Source organism: Pongo abelii, chromosome 14 (genome assembly GCF_028885655.2).
Source record: "Pongo abelii isolate AG06213 chromosome 14, NHGRI_mPonAbe1-v2.0_pri, whole genome shotgun sequence".
NCBI classification, from domain to species: Eukaryota; Metazoa; Chordata; class Mammalia; order Primates; family Hominidae; genus Pongo; species Pongo abelii.
In genome coordinates this window covers 46,756,133-46,783,146 of record NC_071999.2, presented here as the reverse complement: position 1 = coordinate 46,783,146, position 27,014 = coordinate 46,756,133, and the positions used below count along the sequence as shown (strand labels likewise).

At 36.1% G+C, this 27,014-nt stretch overlaps 1 protein-coding gene across 1 annotated transcript in view; it reads left to right on the top strand.

The window, feature by feature from the left end:
- VWA8 (von Willebrand factor A domain containing 8) overlaps positions 1-27,014 on the top strand; it is a 398,456-nt gene that overhangs the window by 176,100 nt on the left and 195,342 nt on the right. The window contains exons 19-21 of the mRNA XM_024230913.3: positions 394-500; positions 6,239-6,310; positions 22,991-23,067. Coding sequence (XP_024086681.3) covers positions 394-500; positions 6,239-6,310; positions 22,991-23,067 — 256 coding nt within the window. The remainder of the gene's footprint in view (positions 1-393; positions 501-6,238; positions 6,311-22,990; positions 23,068-27,014) is intronic.

The following is a 27,014-nucleotide window of genomic DNA, read 5'->3' as shown; positions in this document are numbered from 1 at the left end:
CTGAATTGGTGCACACTAAAAGATAATATTCAAGGTACTTTGGAGCTTTTGAATTTAGGGGTATTTAACTTATGTATGTGTTATAGTCTCTGACCAAACAAGCTTGTGAAGGTGGCTTGACTGTATTCTGGTTTTGTTTTGTTTTTTTTTAGTTTCTCACAATTATGTGTATACTGTTTTCTATCTACATTGTTTTAAAGAAAATTTGTTACCTTTTGAAGCATTTTGTATCTAGAACTGTGGTGTTTTATTACTACTCTCCAGCTTATTTCTTTAGATGTTAAATTAAAATCCACAGATATTACTGAAGCTGTATTGCATTCTATGTTGGGTGGCTTGGCATCTCTGAGGACAGTGCTATGAATAATTATCTGTCCTGTGTGAAATGTTTAGGTGAAGCAACATCTGGAACTCTGAGGATTGGTGCTGTTAGTGCACCGATCTATAATGCACACAAGAAAATGAAAGTGCCTGATGTTCTTTTCTATGACAACATTCAGGTAAGAGTATTGCTTTGTGTTCTTGGATAAATCACTTAAATTGTGGTAGTACACGCCAATTCAAGTGAAATTGACATGTAATTATTTTTGTGATTTCCTAAATTTAATTTAGATGATGCAAAATGAAGTGCTGAACATCTTTTTTTTTTTTTTTTTTCTGCGATGGAGTCTCACTTTGTCACCCAGGCTGGAGTGCAGTGGCACGATCTCGGCTCACTGCAACCTCTGCCTCCTGGGTTCAAGCGATTCTTCTATCTCAGCCTCCTGAGTAGCTGAGACTAGAGGCATGTGCCACCATGCCTGGCTAATTTTTGTATTTTCAGTAGAGACAGGGTTTCACCATATTGGCCAGGCTGGCCTCAAACTCCTGACCTCGTGATCCACCTGCTTCAGCCTCCCAAAGTGCTAGTATTACAGGCGTGAGCCACCGTGCCTGGCTGAACAACTTTTATCAAGACATAAGACAGAAAACAGAAATTTTTTCCAAAGGTACTTAAAAATTGGAGGAATGGTTGCTATGATTAGGGTAATAAATTATATATATATATAAAAATATACACATACTCACACATATAATTATATATGTAATTTTATATGCAATTTCTAAATTAAAATAAACATTTTAAAATTAAAAACAAAGCAGAGCTATCATCCTCTCTTTTACTTGCTTGTTAAAAGATTTCAGTAGTTCAGAGGGATATGTCCTATGCATCCTTTTTCTCATACTCTTCTTTTTCCTGCAAGTTCCTAGTATTTTTCTTTTCTTTCCTTTTCCTTTCTTTTTTAAAGGAGGAGAGTAGAGAATTCTCTCCTTGTAAACTAGCCAATAATTATGGACCTTCCACTAAGACATATAAATTTGTATCTAGAAAGCTTTATTGTAGATGTTTAATAAGAATTTTTTTTAGAGAAAATTACCTATAATATAAAAATGTTTTCTCTTCCAACTTTTCTGTCAAGTGGCTATGTATTACTTTTATAGTAAAACACCTACTTAAAATTTTCTATAATATATTTTAAGTTACATTAACTTTATAGGTATCTAGACATATTATTCTTAATAAAAATCTTGGTTAAAAATTCTGAAATCTGTCAAAACTATAATTATTTTTTATGGCGTAGAAAAGAGCATAACCTTGATTTGATTTTTATTCATTTTATAGCCAATTAACTAATGTTTTATTTTTCTTCTGGAGCATTAATGCTCTTGCACGATTAGTAGACAAATGAACAGAAAATAAAGCTACTTATACAAAAGTAGAAAAAAACTTACCTGTCAAAGGCAAAAACATGATTATGAGGAAAATATACTATTTCCAAGCACTGATAGTATTAAACTCTATTCATATAGTGGAAAGAAACAAAGAGACAAATAACCAGGAAACCGTTATAAATGACAATTTGAAAAACTCCATGGTGGCAAAGATTGAAAAGACTTCACAGGATATAAGAATGTAGGAAATACAGTAGCAGCAAAGGCCATTGTGCCCTTGAACACAATGTCTGTTGCCATGGTGTTTGTGACATGGACATTTAGGACTCAGGGCTGCCATTAACTTTACACAGTGGCCCTGAGGGACTTTTCTTAAGCTGTCTCGAAACGTACCTTCTCTTCTTAAAGCATTATGAATTAGCCATTAATGAAAACTTTTTAGCTGTACCAATTCTATGGACAGTAGCTTGATTAAATTTGCTTCCATTATGTATATTATTACTTCTTTTATGCTGTACTTCATCTTTGAAGCCATAGTCAGTGCCTCTTGCAGATTTAGGTGCTTCTGTATCATCTTGTTGTCCTATGCCCTGTTGTCTCCTTACCACATTGTGTTGAAATGGATTTTTAAAATGTGTTTTCCATATCACTAAGGCACAGCCCTATGTTTTCTTTATTTAATATTTCCAGCAAATAGTAAAGTGCCTGGCACATAGTAACTGCCAAGTAAATATGTGTTGAGTGGATTAATAAAAGAATGAGTAAGATTTTGAATGTTCTTGATAAACAGTATTACTTCATTAAGCCTTCCATTAAGGAATATTACACTTGCAGCAGTAAGGAGGAGAAGTTGGAGGAAAGAGAAATAATAGCCTCTTAATAAACCTAAGGAGTTTTAGATGGGTAAGAATTTAAAAATACCCATTATGAGTCTGGCCTTGTCCTAAGGTATTGGGATACAGAGATTAAAATACACACACAAGTATTTGCAGCTCTAGGGCTCAAATTGTTCTTAATCTGCAAGTAAGTACACATAGTTACTACACAGTGTGGTGGAAGTATGTGCAGTTTACTTATGGTGGCATTGATGAGGTCGATTGCCCCAGATTGGAATGATCAGAGAAAATTGGTCAACCAGACCCAATTAGGAGAGTCTCTCAGGCAACGAGACTAGTATTAGCAGAGACTTAGTTATATGAGACAGTAGCTCATTTAGGGAGCTATATATAAATTGTTGTCACTGGTATGAAGCTGAGGTTGCAAGTGGAAGAGTGCCAAGAGAAGAGGCTGGTGAATTAGGAAAGAGTGAGATCTTTTCAGTCTTGGTAGTTAAGGAATTTGGATTCTGTTTAGAAGAATGAGGAAGTTATTGAAAGATTTTAAGCACATTTGTACTTTGGCTAACTTTGCTTTTACTCTTTAGTATTGTCTAGGAGTTAGAACTAAGGCAAAGAGAAACTAGTTAGGTGGTTATTACAGTAGTCCAGATGACATTTATGAAGGATCTGAACTAAAGAGGTGACAGTGGGGACAGAGTGGAGAGGACACATTGCAGGGCTATTTAGGAGATCAAGTCAGTGGAACTTTGTGTTAGATGAACAGCAGAGATTTTTTCTCAGGGAGCACAATGTCTGGTGAAAAAGTAAACAGAAGAGTAAACAGAACATTATTCTAAATCGTGCCCATGGTTGGAAACACAGTATAAAAGGAGATTGGTAGGAGATGAGGCTGAAACTAGATCAAGAATATAAGCAATGACCTTTGTTCCTAAAGTATTAGGAGTCATTTAAGGAATTTTAAGAAATGAGGTGACAAGATTTTGAACAAAGAAGTGTCAGTACTGTAAGAACACATTGGCTCAAGGAGAGACTGAAGTTAGAGAAGCTAATTAGCTAATACAAATCTAGGCTAGAGATGATAAAAACCTTGAAACTGTGGGGATGGAAAAGAAAGGGTAGATGCAGTTGATTTTTGGTGGCTTAACAATTCAGGTGCTGTTTAGTTGGATGTTGATAAGAGAGGAATAAGGAGGGCAGGGTGATGATGATAGGAGTTTGGTCAGCTGATAGAAAATGATGCCATTAACTGGAGAAAAAGGTACAGGATAAAGAATGAAGTTCAGGAGAAAGTAATAAGTTGAGTTTTAAATGTGTTGATTTTAGGTGACTGGGAAATAACAAAGTGGTTTGATCACTCAGAAATAGAGGGCTGTAGTTAAGGAGGAGTTTTGCTGTTGAAGATTGGTGTAGAGCTGGTCATTGAAGCCATGAGATAGATGAGAGGATTTAAGGAGAGCAGGGTCAGAGGTGGGTCTTTGAATGTTGACATGTGGGTATCCAACTCTGCACACAGCCCTCCCTCAACCCTCAGGTGGGTGCCTGGGTACAAATAGTCACGACCTGCCCCATACCATGAATACAAAGAGAAGTATGTAAGAAGGTAGAAAGAAGGAATTGCTACAGGAAGATCCAGCTCGGAAAACTATGGGAGAAATTGTTAGGGAGGTAGGAAGGAATCAGGGGAAATGGGTAACTGGGAGAGGAGACTTTTAAGAAATTGTCTGCAGTACTAAGTGGTCAAGAGGCTAAGAAGAGAATGTGTTGGCGGTGACTTTAGCCTTAGCTAAGGTTTGTTGATTTGAATAATCTAGTTAGATATAATGAGGGCATGAAGTAGGAGGACATGAGAATTGTAAAGAAGAACACAGATATAGTTTGGATTATTTTTCGATATTTACATTGCTTTTTTCTTTAACTGGCTATTCAGGTACTTACTCCAACTTTTCAACGTAGATTAGCCCATTTATTACTGGAAGAGCTTAGTGTTTTCTGGAATTGGCACTGACTTTTCATCTTAGTGAAAAGGAAGAGGTCTCCATGCTATATTCCCACCAGAACTCAGCTTAAAATGATGTATATCTTGGTTTGCTTAACATAGTTTCTGCTTCTACTTGTTGTCCCAGCATAATTATTAATAGTGTCTCTTTTTATTCTTAAAAGCATCTCTTTTTACTCTTAAAAGCATACACCTTATATCCATTTAAAAGTGTTCAAGAATAGACAATTATATACTCACCTCACTTCAAGCCTTATTAAAACTCTAGCTCCATGGCGTATCTGAAAGCATTTTTGAAAATAAAAACGACCAAGGTAAACATAGGGAATACTCATTTGTTCCTGAAGGAGATAAGACACTTTCTCAGTTTTTCTTCTAAGGAAGAAACTCTGAAAGAAAATACTATTAAATTTGACAAATAAAAAGAAAAATTTCTGTGAGTATGTATATATATATATTTTTTAATATTTATATCATATATATTTATATATTTTATATCTATATATTATATATAATTTATATGTATATTATACTATATATAATTTATATGTATATTATACAGTATACATATAAAGCACCATAAACGAAATTGAAAAAAGAAAGCAGCCAGGCATGGTGGCTCACGCCTGTAATCCCAGCACTTTGGGAGGCCGAGGCAGGCAGATCACGAGGTCAGGAGATCGAGACCATCCTGGCTAACACGGTGAAACCCTGTCTCTACTAAAAATGCAAAAAATTAGCTGGGCGTGGTGGCAGGCACCTGTAGTCCCAGCTACTTGGGAGGCTGAGGCAAGACAATGGCGTTAACCCAGGAGGCAGAGCTTGCAGTGAGCCGAGATCGCGCCACTGCACTCCAGCCTGGGCGACAGAGCGAGACTCCGTCTCAAAAAAAAAAAAAAAAAAAAAAAAAGTGACGTACTAGAAAAATATCTGCAGCATGTATTAGATGCAAAAGGTTAATTTGCCTTTTTACAAATAGGGAACATCAATAACTTTAGTACTTATTTAGCTGCTATATGATACAGAAAACCAAGAGAAAGTAATAGGAATATTAATTGTGCTGGAGTGTAGATCTCTTCCCAGCCCCAAAGAACCTGCATGACCTACTTATAGGTGTCTTATTTTTCAAGATACAAAAGAGCAATGTGATTTCCTTTGTGGCTATTGTGAATAACCTTAATCTTGTTCTTTTATTATATTGTGTCATAATTCAAATTAAAAAGTGTGGAAGGTAAATAATATATTTTTAATTCTGAAGCTATCCATAGCTTTAAAGGTAATGGTTAAGAACAAGTCAATGTAAAATGTTCCCTAGAAGTGTACAGTTATTTTAGGAAGCCTTTGTGTATTTACATTAGCAAGTATCAATTTAAATATTATATTAAATTATAAGCCAACTCTACATAGTATGATAGGTAAAAAAATATTTGAGTTGAATTATTAAAAACTCTGAAATATTGGTCAGTTGCTTAGTTTTGCTCAGGTGGACTATTTCGAGTTTTCAGTATCAGTGACCTAAATGGTTATATAATTTACTTATAACCACAGATTTAATTTTGGGTTATATCAAATCGCTTGATTATTGTTTATTATAATAGATATTTATATTCTATAAAGATATCTTCATAGTTAACTTTCTTATTTAACCTTGATTGTACAAAACAGTTAACCTCTAGTTCTTTTTCTGTAGCATGTGATAGCGATGGAAGATATGCTGAAAGACTTTCTCCTTGGAGAACACTTATTATTGGTTGGCAACCAGGTGAGTTATGGCTAAAATCTAGGTACCAATGAAAAAATGATAGTAACAATTTAAAAGCAGTAAGTTTCTTCTTGTTGGAATCAGTTATTTTTTCTCCTATTAAATGACTGGTTTAATTAAAGGATGAGACTCTGCTACCTTCTAAACTTCAAAATTACCTCAAGGTTTAAATCATCCTCCATTCTGTCTCTCATCAAGTTCTGTCCATTCTGTCTTATAAGTATCTACTCTTCTTGTCCACATCTGTCACTCTAGCCCCAGTGATCTTCACCTGTCACCTGGATTACAGCAGTACTTTCCTATGATAGCTCCATCCCCACCTTATGCCCATTCTTATCTACTGTCCATTCTGTAGTATCTGTTGTCAGATTGATACTTGTAAAACTAAAATCTGATTGAGCCTCTCTTTTTTGCTGAAATTGCCTCCCCATTTCTGTTAGGTATAGTCTGAGTCTTCAGTACAGTGTACAGGATTCACTCTCTGCCCATCCCTCTATTCCTAAGCCATGGCCCCTTCTTTCTCTCACTGTGTTGGCTTGAGGCACTCTGCAGTTTCTTATCTATTCAGTTACTTATCTCTGCTGTGGTCCTCGGTACATGCTCTTCTTTCTGCAGGGAGAACTTCCTGTCCCCTTCCCATATACCCTCCCTTTAACTCATGGAAGAGAAGACCTTCCCTTGTCCCTGGCTGAATAGGTTTTTCCTGCTTCTACTCCCTTTTATCTCCCTTTTGTCATATTAGTCATACCATATGACTGTCTTTGCAACTTGTCTATATGTCCCTTGAGAGCAGGGACTGTGTTTTTCTTATTTATCTCTGTCCTCAGCTCCTAGCATGGTACCTGTTACATAGTAGACACTCAATGTATGTTTATGGAGGAACGTATGAAAATTTTAGGTTTACAGGGTCCTGATAATTTTCCTCTATTGAATTTTCAGGCTCACAATGAATAGCACTTTTGGTTTTTTAAATTGGTCTTAAATTAAGGGTAACAAAATTTCTAAAGTTTGGTTTCTATTTTTTCGTCTTTTTTGTATTTATAAAAATAATACATATTCTTTATATATTTAGCCTCTCAAACTTATCATTTTGAAGTACTGATTAAAAAATAAAAGTAAAAATGGGCCAGTTGAGTGGTTTATTGATTTGAGTGCATAGGCTTAGAAGTTAGATGACTAAAGGCTCAACAGCAACTCTTCCATATATGGTTGTGTGACTTTGGGCAAATTGCTTATCTTGCTAAGGCTCAGTTTCCTGATGTCTAACCTGGGAATAAAAATAGTATGGTCCCTTTGGGCTAATGTAAGGATGTCATGAGATAATGCGTGGGAAGTACTTCACACAGTGCTCAGTTCTGTCAGCTAAATACCTGTGTATCACTGTATAGTTTAAAAGTAATATTCTCTTGTTTCATTTTTTAAAACAAGAATTAAAACTAGAACAATAAATTATTTATGACCCTTTAATTCCCACTATTTGAAAAGTCCTACCTATTTTTCTTCACTGAACAGTAAAAGATGAGCCTATATACCAGAGTGGGAAGATAAAGATCAGTTAACGTCAGAATTTGGCTCTTGATATTGAAACCCAGGAAGTCACATTCTCATCGCACTTTGAAAAACAATGGCTCTGTGGACATTCAGGTTGTATATAGCCCAAAGTACTTTGTAAATTTTTTATAAGAGTTTCACAAACTCTTTATAAGTTAAATCTTGGTGCACTCAGTGTGTCCTTTTCAGAACTTCTGCCATCTCCTGAATGGCCTGAGACACAGAGGCTGTTGGCATCCCAGCAGCAGCAGACCAGCATGGAGAAGAGAATAGACCAAGACTATACAGAACTGGGGCTTGAGGAATAATTTTTCTAAGGTGCAGGTTTTCAAAAGGAAGATCCCTAGAGGTCAAGGTATGGTGTCCAAGTGGTTTTGAAATTTCTGTCATGGTATTGCTATCCTAAGGGTTTGGTGGGTTGGATGCAGTTGGTTTCTTGGCAAAGGTAGCACTTGCAATTGAGCAGGTAATAGATTAGAGTTTCAGAAGGGTCTTCTAGTTTAAAAGGTTGAAGTTAATGCCTAGCCAGTAACCAGAGAGACAGGAAGAATGTTCTAACCTCTGGAGGATTGGGGAGAGCTATTCAGAGTGAAGGGTGAAGTAGAACAGAGGTTTGCTTCTGCTTTATGATGAATGAAGCAGAGACTGTGAAAGTGTTTTGGAATTGTCCTAGGGTGCTATACAAACCTTGGCATAAAATCTGGTATGCTATCTCTCTTTTGTTTCCAGTCCTAAAGAAAGGAACAAGGCATTAGAGCAAAGAGCTAGGCAGTGGGGTGGAGGGAAGGGCAGCTACAGCTCCATAGGTAGATGGTTGTACTCTAGCATCTGATAAGGATGGACAAGCCCACTGATTTTCAGGCCTGTCTAGGACTGGTTCAGGATTCAGCTAGATAGAGCCTTCAAGTTGAAGATCCCCACGAAGAGCAAGGCAGGAGCCATGGGTTGGCACAAACTTACATTTATCAGTTATTTTGCAAAAGCCATCTGTGATCAGCAGATCTCACTGTCTTGCCGTCTTGTACTCTTATCCTGCCACTCTCCACTTTGGAGAAAGAAGAAATTACAAAGGGAGATTGTATTCAGTGTAATTTGCTATGTTTAGCTGGCCCTTTTCATATCAAAAGAGTTTTCTGTTCTTTGATTATAAACCTCTAAGACCATCAGTGTTACGTTATAATACCAATGTTGAAGGAATGTTTTTTTGGAAGTAAATTCTGCTACCTATGTTCATTATAGTATATAGTGAAAAAGTCTAACTCTCTTGGACTGTCATTTGATGTCCTCCATGATCTAATCCTGCTCTGCTTTCAGCCTGGCATCTGGTTTCTGCCCATAAATGCTTTTTTTCCTCAGACAAATTAAATACTCTGTTTCCCAAACATACCTTCTTATCAGTGTTATATTTCAACCTCTAATCTTTGCCAGCATGCTCTCTTCTTTCTCTTATCTTTGCCTATTCACATTTTCTTAACCTCAGAGTGGCAATGTGGCATCGTGGAAAAGTAATAAGTTGGGTACCCAAAGACCTTCCTTCCTTTTCAGATTTTTTAACTCTCTGTGATAGTTGAGTAAATTGTTACTGAGTAAATTGATATGTATGATATCAACTGATATGTGATACTGAGTAAATAGTTATTCCTTCTAATTAGGGCCTTTTCTTTTTTCTTATCTATAAAATTATAGGCTTGGCACGGATATTTTCTAGGGTCTCTCTGGCTGTAATATTCTAGAATATGCTTCTTTAATAAAGTCCTTGTGAACACTATGGCTTGAAGGCTTGACTCCACTCTCTGAAGTGTGATAGGTCACTTACAGATTTCTTTTGGGATTTAGTTAGATTTATGTATTTACCCACCATCTCTATGAAAGAGAGATAAAGAGTCTTCATTATTTTTGTGTCTCCCTGATGCCTTGCATACCGTAGACATTCAACAAATACTTGCTGAGTTAATTAGTAGGTTTTAAAGGACTATCTGAAATAAATTCCTGGCTGGGCGCAGTGGCTCATGCCTGTAATCCCAGCACTTTGGGAGGCCAAGGTGAGTGGATCAGTTGAGGCCAGGAGTTTGAGACCAGCCTGGCAAACATGGCAAAACCCTGTCTCTACTTTAAAAAATACAAAAATTAGCCAGGTGCAGTCCCATCTACTTGGGAGGCTGAGACAGGAGAATTGCTTGAACCTGGGAGGCGGAGGCTGCAGTGAGGCGAGATCGTGCCACTGCACTCCAGCCTGGGAGATAGAGTGAGACTCCATCTCAAAAAAAAAAAAAAAAAAAAAAATTAAATAAATAAATTCCTAATGAGTAGCCAAAATGATTTAGAAGTAATATGAATTTAAAATTTAGCCTTAGTCGGATTGTTTTCAGGGGGTTATAAGACAAATTGAAATTTATTTTTCTCTGAGCTTGCAGCTATTTAAGTGAAGGAGACAAATGAATTAGATAAAATCTAGGGACTACCTACTCAAGAGAGTAAATAGTTAAGTAGCCCATTCAACTGGATATAGTTCTATAATGACAGGATCAGAGACTGGCAGCATTATCACTAAGACAGAATAATGAAATGCTAATTATTTTTAAATTTCTAATAATAAAGTGCTGATTAGTATTTAGCTAATTAAATCATACATAACTTTGCCCGTGCTTGCATTTACCAGGTCAAGGGGTGGAAATCGGACCAAGGCGGCTGGTTAAAATCTAAATAGAACTTTTTGAATCCTTTAGCCAACTTCAATTCCTTTCTAATGTGTTTTCATAAGGTAACATCTGTGCTAAGATCTGGGCAAGATTCTATGGTTAGACTCTTAGCTGCTTCTGTTTGGTGGGTACGAGGGAGTACAGAGCCACCTGTAGTATTCCTTGGCTAATGCAGTACCCCACAGAACTGTGCTTTGCTAAGGACTGGCATAGAGTTTGTGTTCTCTTTCTCTGTGCTGTTCTGAGTGCTGATCATCTAGGAGAGTTATTTATTTGGGAATGTATATTTTTGCAGGGATAGTAACTCAGGTCCTTCTTCGGTAGTTTTAAAAAATGCCTTGCTTCATTGGTCAATGGTATTTCATGTTTTTTTTCATATTTGATGCACCTGCTCACCTTCACCCTTATTTCCAACTTCTGAAACAAGACAATCAAAGAAGACCAAGACAGGCAAATGAAGGTGCAGATAATAGGTGGAGGACAATTGACTCTCAGCTCTCCTGGGGTAGTGTCACTGGTGTTTTCAGTCAAATGCAAAGTGACAGCCCCCTGTGAAAATGCCTATTTTAATCACATAATTTATTTTTAAAGTAAATGAATCACATGTAACAATTGTTCAGTCTCCTTTCTTTCTCTTTCTAAAGCATTGTCTATAGATATATGCAGTCTACACAGCCTTCTGTTTGCAAAGTAGAAACTGGCTGAACTCTATGAAAGAAATATTTCAACACTGGAAATTATGTCTAGAGATGTTTTACAAGACTGCTCTGTTACCAGTGGCAACTTTTACAATGAGGAAATTAAAGAGAATGGGTGCTGATTTTGAGGTATCTGAAGGTTTATCATCTTTATTAAACCCAATTTCACCTTTTTCTTGCAGATATTATCTTTTCTAAGAATCTATGATACTAGAAAAGATTTTACATCTGGTGGGAAGCTAAATACAAGCACCACTTGTCATAGTAAAATAAAGTAGCCTGCCCCTTATTTATAATAAAATTGATTTTTAAAAATCCTTTCTATTTTCTGTGTGAGATTTTATGACACAGCACATAGTCTTTCCAGTAAGTGCAGCAGAATTGCTGCCTTTCTGCCAAGTGGGATAGGGTACCGTGAAAATATACATGTTTGAGGGTCACTTAGGGTATAATGCTGAATATTATAGAACCACTTTAGCATGCTGTAACATGCATTACTTTCTACCTACTGTAGTTATAACATTATATGTACCTTTCATACTATTAGGAGCTTCATGCTGGTTTGTTTTTTGTTTTGTTTTGTTTTGTTTTTTGTCACAGTATGACTTTCTAATTAACAAAAAGAGAGATGGCTATTTATTTTCTAACCAGTGATATTTTTTCTATGCCAGCTGTAGCTCAAGAATAAGTTTCCTGCCTTCCCCACCTTCTCATACCTGGTTTTCTTTTGATGTATAGTGTCATATTCAATTTGATATACAAAATATTTATTGTGAAAATTGGGGGCTATAGAATCAGCCATAAGTGCCATATTTCTTTTTGTTTAAAAAAGTCCCTGCCGGAGGCCGGACACGGTGGCTCACGCCTGTAATCCCAGCACTTTGGGAGGCCAAGGCGGGCGGATCACCTGAGGTAGGGAGTTCGAGACCAGCCTGACCAACATGGAGAAACCCTGTCTCTACTAAAAATACAAAATTAGCTAGGTGTGGTGGTGCATGCCTGTAATCCCAGCTACTCAGGAGGCTGAGGCGGGAGAATCACTTGAGCCCAGGAGGCAGAGGTTGCGGTGAGCCAAGATTGCACCATTGCACTCCAGCCTGGGCAAGGAAAGTGAAACTCCGTCTCAAAAAAAAAAGTCCCTGCTGGGTGCAGTGGCTCATGCCTATAATCCCAGCATTTTGGGAGGCCGAGGTGGGTGGATTGCTTGAGTCCAAGAGTTTGAGACCAGCACAGGCAATATGGCAAAACCCCATCTCTACAAAAAATACAAAAAAATTAGCCAGGCATGGTGGCGTGCATCTGTAGTCCCAGCTACTCAGGATGCTTAGGCAGAAGGATTGCTTGAGTACGGGAGGCAGAAGTTGCAATGAACTGAGATTGTGCCATTTCACTCCAGCCTGGGTGACAGAGCAAGATCCTGTCTCAAAAATAAAAAAAATAAATAAAAAAAAGTCCCTAAGACTGAGTCTCTGTTTTTGTGTAAGAATACGTGTGTTTTGAGAGACAGTTGCTCTTTATCAGATATTTGAAGGCAAAACATATTTTAGGAATGTTGTGTTCTGAAATGTTCAAGTACCCTTACATAAGAATTATTTTTTAGGCCGGGTGAGGTGGCTCACGCCTGTAATCCCAGCCCTTTGGGAGGCCAAGGTAGGCGGATCACCTGAGGTCAGGAGTTTGAGACCAGCCTGGCCAACATGGTGGAACCGTGTCTCCACTAAAAATACAAAAATTAGCCGGATGTGGTGGTACGTGTCTGTAATCCCAGCTACTTGGGAAGCTGAGGCGGGAGAAATGTTTGAACCTGGGAGGGGGAGGTTGCAGTGAGCCGAGATCACAGCACTGCACTCTAGCCTGGGCGATAGAGTGAGACTCCATCTCAAAAAAAAGAAAGGAATTATTTTTTAAATATTTAGTGTTTTGTTTTTAGAAATAAAAATTTGATCTACGTATCATAACATCACTTGGTTTCTGATATTAGACAAAATTTCAAAGTAAGTCATCAAAAGTTAATTTATATTTAATGAGGCATAATTAATAATTCACAATCATTTCTACATGAATATTGTCTAATAAAATCACTTCCCAGGGTTTGTCAGCTTTTTATTTTGTCATTTTAAGCCAGCTTTTTATATCACTTTACAAAATAACAGTCTGGTAAAATTTTTATACTGAAGCTTTTCTTGTATTCCCATCCATATTTTTTGCCCTTACTAAAACTCCAATACATTATATATATTTCTTATAAAATAAAAAGCCAATTCTGGCTGATTTTCATACAGGATGCTTCTCTATCCCTGATTTTCATTTTCTTCATGTTTTTACATTACTGAGTCTGTAGGTACTCATTTCAATTCTATGACACCTTCTGATCTATCAGCAGTGAGGGATATCCTAGAAAGAATCTCTTAATGTTATTTATTCTAAAAAGTGAAAGTGGCTGTATCTTGTCTACCAGATAAAATCCCCTTTATAGAGAGACACTCAGAACCACCCACAATCTGGCTCCAAACTCCTTTTATGGTTCCAGTTCTTTCAAACGACAGTTTCTTTTCTTTTTTTTTTTTTGAAACGGAGTCTCGCTCTGTCGCCCAGGCTGTAGTGCAGTGGCGCGTTCTCGGCTCACTGCAAGCTCCACCTCCCGGGTTCACGCCATTCTCCTCCCTAATCCTCCCCAGTAGCTGGGACTACAGGCCCCTGCCACCACGCCCGGCTAATTTTTTTGTATTTTTAGTAGAGATGGGGTTTCACCGTGTTAGCCAGGATGGTCTCGATCTCCTGACCTCATGATCCACAAGTCTCGGCCTCCCAAAGTACTGGGATTACAGGCGTGAGCCACCGCGCCTGGGCTCAAACTACAGTTTCTTACACTTCCTTAGTGCAATATCCCCTTCCCCATTTTTCATGTTGTTTGCCTCATGTGGTGCCTCTCACTCTCATCTTCGCCTGTGAAAATTCTGCCGACTTTCAAGAGTTCAGATGTTTTTCCTCTATGAGGCTTTCTTTGTCTCTCCCTAAAAAGAAGTAATCTTATTTTCTTCTGAACTTTATAGTATTTTCTCACTATGTTGATTCAATTGTCTTTTAAAATTGTTGCAATCCGTGTTTGATTTCATCCATAATTGGTTAAAAGTTTCTTATGAACTAAGATTAAAAATAGTAATATTTGTATATCTTATAATTTTCAGTGTACTTTTATATAATTTCATTTAGTTCTACATCAACCTTTTGAGGTAAAAATTTTATTTTCCACCTTTCACGAATAAGCAGACCAGTTCAGAAAGGTAAAAATATTTGCTCAAAATTACATAGCTAGTTAATGTCAGAGTTAGATATTAGATCTCCAAAGCTCATGCTTTTTTCCGTCGTACCACACTAATTCCTGTATTAGGCAGAACAACAACAACAACAACAACAATAATATAATAACTAACTTTTGTTAAGTGCTTATAATAGGCCAGAGACTATACTTTACATACAAAGTAAAGGACATTTAAAATGTTTCTGTTATGGGAAATTTTTTATATATTCCACACAATGTAGAGTAGTACGTAATGAACCCACTTGTATTCATCACCCAGCCTCAATGATTAATAAGCATTTTGTCCATCTTGCTTTATCTATTCTCCCAACACTTTTTTGTATGTCATCTTTTAATACATTGTTCTTTTGCATATCATTTTTCTTATAGATATTTCACCATTTATCTCTAATGTGACCACAATTTTATTATTACACCTAACAAATTAACAATAATCCCTTCATATGATCTGATGCTGTTTTCAGTTTTCCCCAGTTATCTCCAAAGTGTTATTTTGACTGAGTACAATGGCTCACACCCGTAATCCCAGCACTTCAGGAGGCCAAGGTAGGCGGATGCCTTGATCCCAGAAGCTGCAGACCAGCCTGGGCAATATAGTAAAATACTGTCTCTATGGAAAATACCAAAATTAACTATCTGGGCATGGTGTCATGCACCTGTAGTCCCAGCTACTCAGGAGGCTGAGGTTGGAGGATCACCTGACCGCAGGAGGTGCAGGTTGCAGTGAGCCAAGATTAGGTCACTAACTCCAGCTTGGGCAGTAAAGCAAGATTCTGTCTAAAAAAAAAAAAAAAAAAAAAAAAAAGCATTGTTTTATAGTTGATTTATTCTAGTCAGCATCAAAACAAAGCCTGGTCATTGAATTTAGTTGATGTGCCTCCTAAGTCTCTTTGAAAGAGAAAAGATGTACCCTCCTGTCATCTTTATCCTAAGAAGTATAAACTCATATTTTTGAATATAAACCTTTTATTCAGAATTATACCAATATTGATGAACTTCCATTGAGGAAATATTATAGAAGTAACTTTCACTGGGCCAATTTAATTTCTTGATTAATTTATACAATGAAATTATGCCATATCAATTTTTTCCAGGCTAGAAATGATTCATTCTTCTCTGCGTTTCATAGCATTTGATTTTTTAAGTCTTTTATACAGTCTGAAAATCAATAAACATATATTTAATGCCAACTAAGCAGGACTCTATGAACATTTTAACTATATAATTCTTTGTATCTCATTCTATTAATTACAAACTTAATGTGATTAGAGATTCTATTTTTCTCCTGATAGAGGTTTTAGTAAATGTTGAATTATTTAATATTGAGATACTGTGAATATTTTATTGCTAAAATTAAAGAATGTGTGAGTTTTGCTAATTAATAATTTGAACTAAGCCCTGGCAGATTGCTACTGTGCACCCTCAGAAATATACCATGTTGCTATGACAGCATAATTGTTTAATATCTGTAGAAGCACTGAACATTTGTCCAGAAATTGTCTTGCCTGTGTCCCCCAGCAGGTAGTGGCAGCAGGGAATTTGATAACTTAGTGTCTAATAGCTCCAGCAGCCTGGGGATCCCAAGGCTATGAAATACTTGTTTCATCAAATACAGTGGCAACTCATTTTTATTTTAAATTATTTTTTGTTTCTTCTCAAACCCCTTAGTTAATGAAGTTGCCTGAATTACAGTGTGGAAATTCTTTGGCATTCTGCCACATTCTTTCTGCCAATTTAGTTTGTCTATCCATTGTTTCTTAGTGAATATTTTTTCTTGAATTTATTTTGAATCTCTATTTTGTTCCTGCAGACACATTGATTTTTGCCCCCTGCAATATTTGTCATGACTGCTTTGGTTATACCTAGTAGCTGACCACACTACCCAAAAGTGGATCTTTGCCATTTATAGCAACACAGTATTTCAAAGGGAAAATGCAGGGATGTAGATTTTATTATTTTCATGTGAAAAGGAGGTTATGACTTTGATAGGGAGGTTTATAAGGGTTGTGTTTTAGAGTCATGCAAACTAGTAATGTAATTGAAATGTATGTTTTCTAATCTGACTTCTGACTACTGTTTGTTGACTGTTACAAGGAACCCATTTGTATGACTGTTTAGGATTATTTACTATTCAGTTTTAATAATTTTTTTTCTGATTACAAAAGTAATGTATACGTATTGAGAGAATTTGGAAAATAAGAAATTTCCAGTGATCATTAGCAATGATCTCTTATTTTGTTATAAGACCAAAGAATATCATTGTAAAATAGTATTTAGAGATTAGCTTGTCTAAGCCCTCTCTATTCAAATGAGCAAATCTAAGCTCAGATGGTGGTAAAAATTCCCACCTGAGAGGGATAGTGTAGTGTATTTTTAGGCATTTAAGCAAAGAATTTGAAGGTTCAGCATTAGATGGGATTTTTTTAAAGCAATTGAAATTTATTTCTCTGGATTTACCATAATATTAGTTTATTTTGTTATTTTTTATTGTGATTGGTATTTGTTAATGACATTAATGTGGTGACTTTTCTAACAGAAATTAGCGCCCTATGGAAAGAACATCACTATTATACAAACTGAACTAACTTTATGAAAATTATTAAAGAATTGGAGGCAACTAAAGGCAGGCCCACAGTAAACAAGTTTCAGAGAACATGCAAGAAAGCTGAACGTTGGCAGTGGCAAATACTCACCTAGAGTCCATTTTTTAAAATTGCTGAAGAAAAGATCTGGATTTGCTTCCTCACTGTTCTCCCTTCTGAACCTTAGATAACATGCAGGGAGCTTCCAGACGTGTTTTATGTGATTTTACAACCTTAAACTGACTGATCTTTGACTCCATGACATTAAGAGACCCGAATAGGGGGATGATCCTGGCCTCAAGGAGCAAGCCTGTCTACCTGCCAAGGACCTGGCACATTGCTCGAGTATACTGGTGAGAGAGAGTGGTTTAGGAACTCAAAGGAGGAAATCATTCTGGTGCTGATAGTTAAAGGAGAGAAAACAACGGGACAGATAGGCAAAGCTTCAGAGAAGTTGGAACATTTCATCAGAAGGCTAGGCTGGGGAGTGGAAGATGACAGACAGATGGGCAAGGATGAGCTATTGTAGTCAAAAGAAACCACATAAGCAAAGACATGGATATGGAAAGGTAATTTTTAGGAGACAGTGGCTGAAAGGAACTTGTTTGAGTGAGACTCACAGAGGGCTGAAGAGCATGCTTGCAAATTTATCTGCTGTTGCAGGGATCCCTCAAGGCCTGTCACAAATCCTTCAGCATTCAAGTCCCAACATTTAGTCCAAATCCCATTCCTAGACTAATTTTCTCTTTGCCTGTTTTCCATTCCCTTTTAGCTTTTTTCTCCTACTCTATTTCTTTCTTTCTCTCCTCCTTTGATGGAATATGTATAGAGTTTTGAACGTTCTGTATTTTTTTCTTGTCCAGGAAGAAAAGCCCCAAAGTCCCTTTGCTGTAAAGAATTTTACTGCTAAACTCTCTGAGGAAACAGGGTAACTAAAATAATAAACCTGAGGAAGTTATAAGAGTCCCAGAATCCCTCAGAATTCTTTAAGTCGTGGTCCCTGAGCTTTTCTCTCAGAAATTAGAAGCATGTTTACTTCCTCTCCTTGGTTTGACTCCTGTCTGTGGGGCTTCACATAATTCCTGCTTCTCCTAACCCGGTAGTGAAAGGGCCACCCTACTCCTGCTTCTGTGAAAATCCTTCTGGCCAGTATGTCATCATGAAGAGCACAGTCCAGCAGAAGAGTAATGATAAATGTTAGTGTCATTCTCATGAGATAATTTTTAGTTTTTAGGAGCTCTCATTCCACAAGTTTCTTCTCCTATATCAAATTTTCACTTACTAAATATTATTCTCAATAAGAGTTAATGATATAAAAATTTATTTCATGTTGATTTTTACTAAAGGATACAAATTACATATAAATGGAATTTTTAGTAAGTAAAGATAAATATGTATAGGGACAAAATGAAAATGTTAGCAGATTTTTTAAGCAGCTGGACATTGGGTGATTATTGTTTTCTAAGTTTCCCAGTGAGAAAAATGAGCACGTGTAACTTTATAATGGAAAAATAAGGCACTATTTATGTATTTATTCAATTAAAATAATCCTGAGGATTCTCTATTCTAGGCAAAAACTGTGATTAGAAGGAACATGTCATTATAACTGTTTCATTTTGCTCAGGATGTTTACAGAAATTCTTTCCTAGATGATGCTTTCAGCATTTCCTCGAAGGAATTATCAGAGCTTCTTAAAATGAAGTAGTAAGCAACTTGATGAGATCTCTGTTTTAGAAAAATAACTAAACAAATTGGGGATTGTCTTGTTGTAAATCTGGAGGTGGGAAACCAAACCAAATTAGGCCCTTTCCAGTAGTCTGGGGAAGGGATGAGCTACCCTTGAGCTGAAACAGTGAATTGGAGAGGAAGGAGCAGATGTGGGAAGCAGACACTTCAAAGTAAACATATCCAAAATTAAACTGCCTTTTATAACTAGACTTCCCTCCCCCACCCAGCTAATTCAGTTCTCCTCCCCTATTTCTTCTGTGATCTGCCACTCGATTGCCCAAGACAGAAACTTTGACTTCTTCATCTCCTCATCCTTAACTCCAGGCCCCCATTAAGTCCTGTCGGTTCCTTTTCCTAAATATCTCTTAAATCTATTCATTTCTCTCTATCCCGTAGTTTAGACCACCATCATCTCCTGCTTGAATTTTAAAGGAATTTCGAACTGCTTTCCTTTGCTTTCTCTTCTGCTCTCTACCAGACTCCACCATACCATTCCATCAGAGCAATTTTCTAAAACTGAAAATCTGATCATATTATTCCTTTACTTCAGTGGCTTCTTGGTGATTTGAGGAAACAGTTCTAACTCTTTTAAGTGGCTTCTAGGGCTTAGCCAGACTTAAACCCCACCTACCTTTCTAGCCTGGTTTCTTACCACTCCCTTTCTCGCTTTTCTCTAGCTTCTGACTTCTTGCATACCTGTCCAGCTCTCCAACTGACTGTTACCCAAGAGTCTTGACACATACTGTTCTATCTGTAACACTCCCCTTTCTCATCTTTCCCTGTACCTCTCTAGTTCCTTGATATCTCAATCTAAACATAACTGTGCAGTCGGCCTTCCTGAGCCCTTAGGTTAAACTTCAAGCATCTTGGATTGTCATATGAGGACACTATCTATTATATGTGTTGTCTGTGTTGCCTACTAGACTATAAGCTGTGAATATGGTGAGAGGCTGTAGCTGTTTTCTTTACCATTATATCCAGCTCAACTAGTACAGTGCTGTAATATTAGGTGCTCAAATAATTGATGAGTTAGGCAAGGAAGTAAGGGAGGGAGAAAATGTTGGAAGGGAAAGAGGAATGAAGGAGACAGAAGGAATGGAGGGAAAGAATAAAACTAAAAGTTTTGCAGGTAGGGACTGCAAAGATCCTAATGACATTTTGCAGAGGGGAAAAAATGAAGCCATCAAAAATATTCTAGCATTCTTTTATTGAGCAGCTGAGTACATGGCTATGCTGTTCTATGGGGGTTGAAAAGAGAAAAAAGTAGGTTTGGGTGGAAGGATGATAAGCATCTGTTTCAGAAGTTCAGTTGACGGTTAAGAATAGGGGATATTGAATGAAGCTTAGAAAAGAATTGTGAGCTGTATGTGATGACTAAGGTCATGGGAGAGAGAGCATATGGAGTAAGACAGCTGAGGTTGGGGTTCTGGAGACTCCAACATTTAAAGAGGCACAGCAAAAGAGCTCCTTAGTGGCAGCTGGGACTCTACATCTCCAACTACATTTATGGGACTTGTGACTCCTAAATCGTGCCTTGCTCGGGAGGAATTTGAATAAGCATGGCTATTTAATAACTTTAGAGGTGGGGAGGGAGGAGGAATTCCCTGATAGCACGTTTTCATGACATTTCTTCCAGGAAATTGTGATGTCTGCTTTTTCTAGGATTGCTGAATTTAACAGAACTAATATATTAACACAGACATTTTACTCATCTGAATTTATGTATTTAAAAATTTATATTTATGGTCACATGCCATTTAAAGTTTACATACCAGTTGTAATTTACATACAAATGTGCAAATGTTATTTTCCTCCTTTGTGCTTCTGTGCTAGGCTTGAAACTATTTTGGGTTAAATCCAATTAGATACTGAAAAGATTCCTAGAAGATGAAATGATCCATTGTTCTAACTTCAATGAATTTGTCAATTTGACATTCAGCTCCAATAACCTTGAATCTTTTGTAGGTGAAATAAATCACTTTTAAAATTTATCCCACTTTATTTATTTATTTATTTTTACAGGTGGAGTCTTGCTCCATCACCAGGCTGTAATGTAGTGGTGTGATCATAGCTCACTGCAGCCTCAAATTCCCAGGTTCAAGAGATCCTTCTACCTCAGCCTCCCAAGTAGCTAGGACTACAGGCATGTGCCACCATGCGTGGCTAATTTTTTGTTTGTTTGTTTGTTTATTTTGTTTTGTTTTTATAGAGATGAGGGCTCACTGTGTTGCCCAGGCTGATCTGGAACTCCTGGGCTCAAGTGATCCTCCCACTTAAGCCACCCAAATCTCTAGGATTACTGGTGTGAGTCATGCACCTGGCCTGTTTTTCTTTTATAAGTCCATAATTTCAGCATCCTTATTAACATGGTCACCATTTATATTTTACCAGAATCCTCACTCCTTTTCCAGTACTTTCCAAACTCCCTATATTCATTTATTCACTTGACAAATATTTATTGAACGCACTCTCAGGCACTGTGCTGAGCTCTGGGGATATAGTGATAAGCAAAACAGACATGGTTTCTACCCCCTGTGGCACTCAATAAATACCATTTCAATTAATTTGAATTTCTATCCTTGATGCTTGTAGAATGCTTTTCTTCACAAGATGTTTGCGTATGTAGTAAAAATACCAGTAAAAATACCTGCTTCCCTATTGGGCTTCTGCTATTGTTGCTGTATACCATGCATTGCCCCAGTCTGCCTAATTATTTCTTTAGGATGGACCTAGAAGTGAGGAAGGAGATAACTTAAGGCCCAGATTACCAAAATCAATTTCAAACTGAAAGAAAGATATTCCGTAATGCAGGGACTATAATTATGAGCATCAGAATCATATAGGGCTGGATGTGAGTCCTGGTTTCACTAGAATTACCTGGATGTGAGTCCTGGTTTCACTAGAATTACCTGTGTGTGACTGTGTGCACAATGCTTACCTCTGAGCCTTGGTTTCTTGATTTGTGAGGTTGAAATAATTTTAATGCCTACCTCATGGGACTGTTGTGATGATTAAATGAAATAACCCATGAAAATACTTACCCTACAGTCTGGCGCAGTATAGGTTAAGTGTCCCTTATCTGAAATGCTTGGGACCAGAAACATTTCACATTTTGGAATATTTGCATATACATGCCAGTTGAGCATCCCTAATCTAAAAATACAAAATCTGAAGTGTTCCAATGAGCGTTTCTATTGAGCATAACCTTTGAGCATCTTGTTGGTGCTCAAAAAGTTTCAGAATTTGGAGCATTTTGGGTTTCAGATTTTTGTATTAGGGATGCTCAACCCATATAAGAATCAGTAAGAGTTATTTTTGCTAGCATGTATGATATGAAGTCAACTTTTAAACTATAACTCTTTCCACACAACCTACTTGTTAAAAGATTTACACCCCATTAATTGTATTTCACCTCTAAGTGAAAACTTTGAAATAGGGAAATAGCATGGGGGTGGATTCCATTTTTAACAGTCTGTCTTCTAAAAAAGGATAGCAACTCTCAGCACCAGTAAGTGGTAAGGAAATGAGGGCATTCTAGGAAGAGCACATATAGTTGAGTTTTATTAATACACCTTGGTTTTAAGTTTAGGTTTCCAAGGTTTTAAAGGACTGGAAAATGGGATAAAAAGAGAAGAAATGAGTGTTTGATTTGAATAGAAAAGTACAGTATATTTACCTTTCTGTAACTGAAAATCATAATTCTGAAGAACTGATTAGAAAGACCGTTGTTTTATACTTACTTGATCACCTTTGATGACATTCTTCAAATCTGAAATAGTTAATACTATAGGCATCTGCTGTGATGCCTAGACTTCAGTGTAAATTTACAGAACCGAAAAGTCAATATGTAGGAGGCTAATTTATGGATTTCCTTTCAAATAAGAATGGTTTAGAACTAGTATGTTTAGAAATAAATTTTTTAAACCCTTATATCATAGGAGATATTCCGTATATGTTTGCCAGTTTGGTTTTCATGAACAATAAACTAAAACAGTAAAAAGGTGAGAAAGCAGGTTTTGGTAAAAGATTCTTCTGGTTTGGCATAAGCTTATCTCCAGAAAATAGCCTCTTTTTGTTTAATGTTTTCTGTGTAATTACAGGGTGTAGGAAAAAACAAGATTGTTGACAGATTCCTTCACCTGCTCAACAGACCCCGAGAATATATTCAGCTACACAGGTAAGACTATTAGACCCATAACCTCTTAAAAATCTCATTTAATCATTTGTTTCCCTCCTGGTACAATTTAAAAATACTTTCTTAAATGCCCATTTTATAAACCAGTTTTATTTCTGTTCCTCTTGCTCTTATCTCTTCTCTCCTTTAAAGATAATAAAACTGTGCAAAATTTATTTTTAAAGTGACTAATGCTTTATAAACATCAATTAATAGATATTCTGTGGACAGAGAGTGATGAACATTACATTCTAGGAACAGATCTCATCAACATAAAGGCTCTTAAGTTAGAAGAAAAACATGTAGGATCTAAGCCTATTCTCTCACAAACAGCTAAAATAGCTCACAAGGAGAAATAATAAACTATATGAATCTCAGGTATGAGATAAGGAACCCAGAAATCTGGAAGAAGTATGTTATTAGTTGTCTCCTTGCCTTCCTTAAAGTTACTTTTTAGATAATTTTATATGGTTAGAATACTGGTTCAGCTTTTAATCAAATAGTTTTTCTCAATATGGGTCATTTTTAGCTTTATGAGTGAACCTGTTCTAATTTTTAAAAAATAAAATATAAATGACAGATCCACCAAAAACAAAATAGATAAGTCAAGAAATATATCAAGTAATGAACAACTTAAAGCTAACTTAGATTGTTATTGTTTTAATCCTAGGAAGTAAAAAATATGTAGTATAATAGAGCATTGAATTGAGTTTTAAGAGTTAGTTTCTGGTCTGGGTCTTTTCACTAAGTGATTTTCTCAAGAAAACAAGTTCTTGAGAGAGAATTGTAGGAGAATAAAGGGCAGAGTTAGTGGGTCAAAGGAGAAAGAAGAAAGGACCCAGGGAAAGCTGAGATATGGTGAAAAACTGCCTTTTGGAATTTATACCTCTGACTATGACAGGATAGTGGTACCAGATTAGCCCTACCACAATAAAAACTATAAAACTGAACAAAATTCACAAACACTGGGAAAAGAAAAACTACCAGGGGTCTTTGAGCTGAACAACTACCAGAGTTCCTTCATTAAGTACCCCTGGTATTCAGAAGGGTATTTATCTTATAAAGTCTATGTTTAGAAGTAGGACGATCTATCCCTAAAGTAAGAGTTACTCCATACCTATCCTTACAAATTTTAAAACTAAGCCCTGATAAAGAAGGATGCTTGCTATTTAATATTGTTTTGGAAGTTTTGTCTCGTACAAAATGGCTTTAAAAATAAAAATAATGGGTATTTGGGGAGGTAGGGAGGAATACCTTGAAAAAATCAGGTGATTCAACAATAAATTGACTTCATACCTGAACAAAACTTAACACTCAACCAAGAAGACCACAAAATCCAAACACTCAGCAACATAGCATTCACTGAGTCAAGCATTCAATAGGAAATGACTAGACATACGAAAAAAGCAGGAAAATTGGTCAATAGAAATAGACTAAAAATGACAGGATAAGGGAATTAGCAGACAAGGACTATAAAACAGTTGCCATAAATGGATTCAAACATTTAAAGGGAGAAAAATGAACATAATGACGGAATAATTGGAAATTCTTAGTGTAAAAATGACAACCCTAAAAAAGCAGCTTCACATACACACAATTGTAGTCTCAAAAGAGAGGAGAAAAAAATGGAACAGAAAAATATTTGAAGAGATAATGGTAGGAAAATTCTCAAATTTGATAAAAAACATAGCATCACCAATCCAGGAAGCTCAATGAACTTCAAGCAGAATAAACAAAAAAACACTACATGGCATATAATCAAATTGCTAAAAACCAAGAGAAAAATCTTTAAAATTACCAGAGGAAAAAAGACATATTACCTATAGGGGGACAATGATAAAAGTGACTGCTGACTTCTCCTGAGAAATAAATATGAACCACAATTCAATTGAAGTGCTGGAAGAAAAAAAAATCAGTATAAATTAGTATATTTGGCAAAAATATTCTTCAGAAGGCAAAATAATGACATTTTCAGACAAAAACTGAGAGTGGTTTTTATCAGCAGACCTGTATAATACAAAAAAATAAAATTACAATTCAGAATTTCCTATGAACATAGATGCAAAAAATTTTAACAAATGTTAACAAATCAAATTCAACAATATATAAAAAGGATACTATGTCATAACCAAGGAGATTTTATCTCAGGAATGCAAGGCTGGCTTAACATTTAAAAATCAAATAATATAACACATTTACAGAATAAATAAAAAACCATATGATCCTCTAATTGCCGCCGAAAAATCATTTGAGAAAATTCAACATCCATTCATGATAAAATATCACATAAACTACAAATATCAGGAAACTTCCTCAATCAAATAAGAGGCATCTATAAAAAGCCTATAGCTAAACTTCATATTTAAAAATGAAAAACTAAACGTTTTTCTCATGATTAGGAGAAAAGACAAGAATATTAACTACTCATATTATGCTGGAGGTGCCAGCTAGCACAATAAAGCAAGAAAACTTAATAAATGGCATACATGTTATTTATAGATGACACAATTGCATGAATGTGTATATAAAAAATCTTAAGAAACATATAAAAAAAGTGTTAGAACTAATAAGCAAGTTAAGCAAGGTCATAAGATACAAGAATAATATACAAAAATCAATTGTATTCCGTATATATATATTCCATATATTCCATATATATCTATAGCAATGGGAAAAAATTTAAAAATACTATTTACAGTAGTATAAAGAATATATTTAGGAATAAATTAATTTAACAGAATATGTGCAAATTTTAAATTTGCTATTGTTAATAGTGTGTAACAAGGTCAACAGACACCATTATTTCTTCAAATACTTCTAACTTGCTGATGGCTGTTTGAAATGGAACTGAAGGTTATCTGTTTCATACTCATGAGATGATGAGCTTCCGTCATAGTAATTTCTTCCCCTTATCTTCATCTACCTCAACATCCCCCTCAATATCCTCAGTATCTCTGCTATATAGTGTTCATTCTACATTATTTGGAAATAGAAGGTATTCTTCTTTGTTGTTTACAATACATTTTTAATCCTGATTTTCTGCTACCATCATTTCTGCCAATATTAGAGAATTGTAATTACAAAGGTAGATCCATGAATTGGCCAAGCTAAATATAATTCTTTTCAATAGGTAGGCATTAAATGTTAAGAATTTGTTCCGTAGAAAGCCCTCTTCTCATTGTCATATTACTTGTCTCCCACATTCCCACTCCCAACTTTCCATGTTTCTTTTTTCTATTGCCCATCATTTCATTTTCCAAATTTTATATAGGTCAACCACATATTTCAGAAAATTTCTAGCCTTTTCTAGTGCTTTAAGAACATAGGATCTTACATGTTCTCTCTTATAAGTGGGAGCTAAACATTGAGTATCCATGGACATAAAGATGGCAACAATAGATAGTGGGGACTGCTAAAGGGCAGAGAGAAGGAGGGTAGCAAGGATTGAAAACTAACAATTGGTTACTATGTTTACTGTGTAGGTGGCAGGATCAGTCATACCCTAAACCTCAGGATCACACAATATAGCCATGTAACAAACCTGCACATGTACCCCCTAAATCTAAAATAAAGGTTGTAATTATTTTTTAAAAAGAAGACTAATACTGGTTCTTTTACTCCAGCTTCATCCAAATTTTTACCACACTATTTTTATATCTTCTCATGGTTCTTTGTATGAATGATGTATTATATAAACCTAGGACTTTCAACTCAAAAAATTTTTAAATATTTGTCATATTAAAACTACAAGGCTGTGTATTATAGGAGATATAGGAAGAAATAAGAAACATAATCCTGCAGGAGCTGTAATACTGTTCTTACTTGTAATTATTTCAGTCTTCTATGTTCCCCTGAATCTGAAACACTCTCTTTTTTTTTCCTCTCCTTTAAGCTATTCAATTAGTTTTTCCTCTCACATGGATAAAGTTGGAAATATAATGAAAGAATCA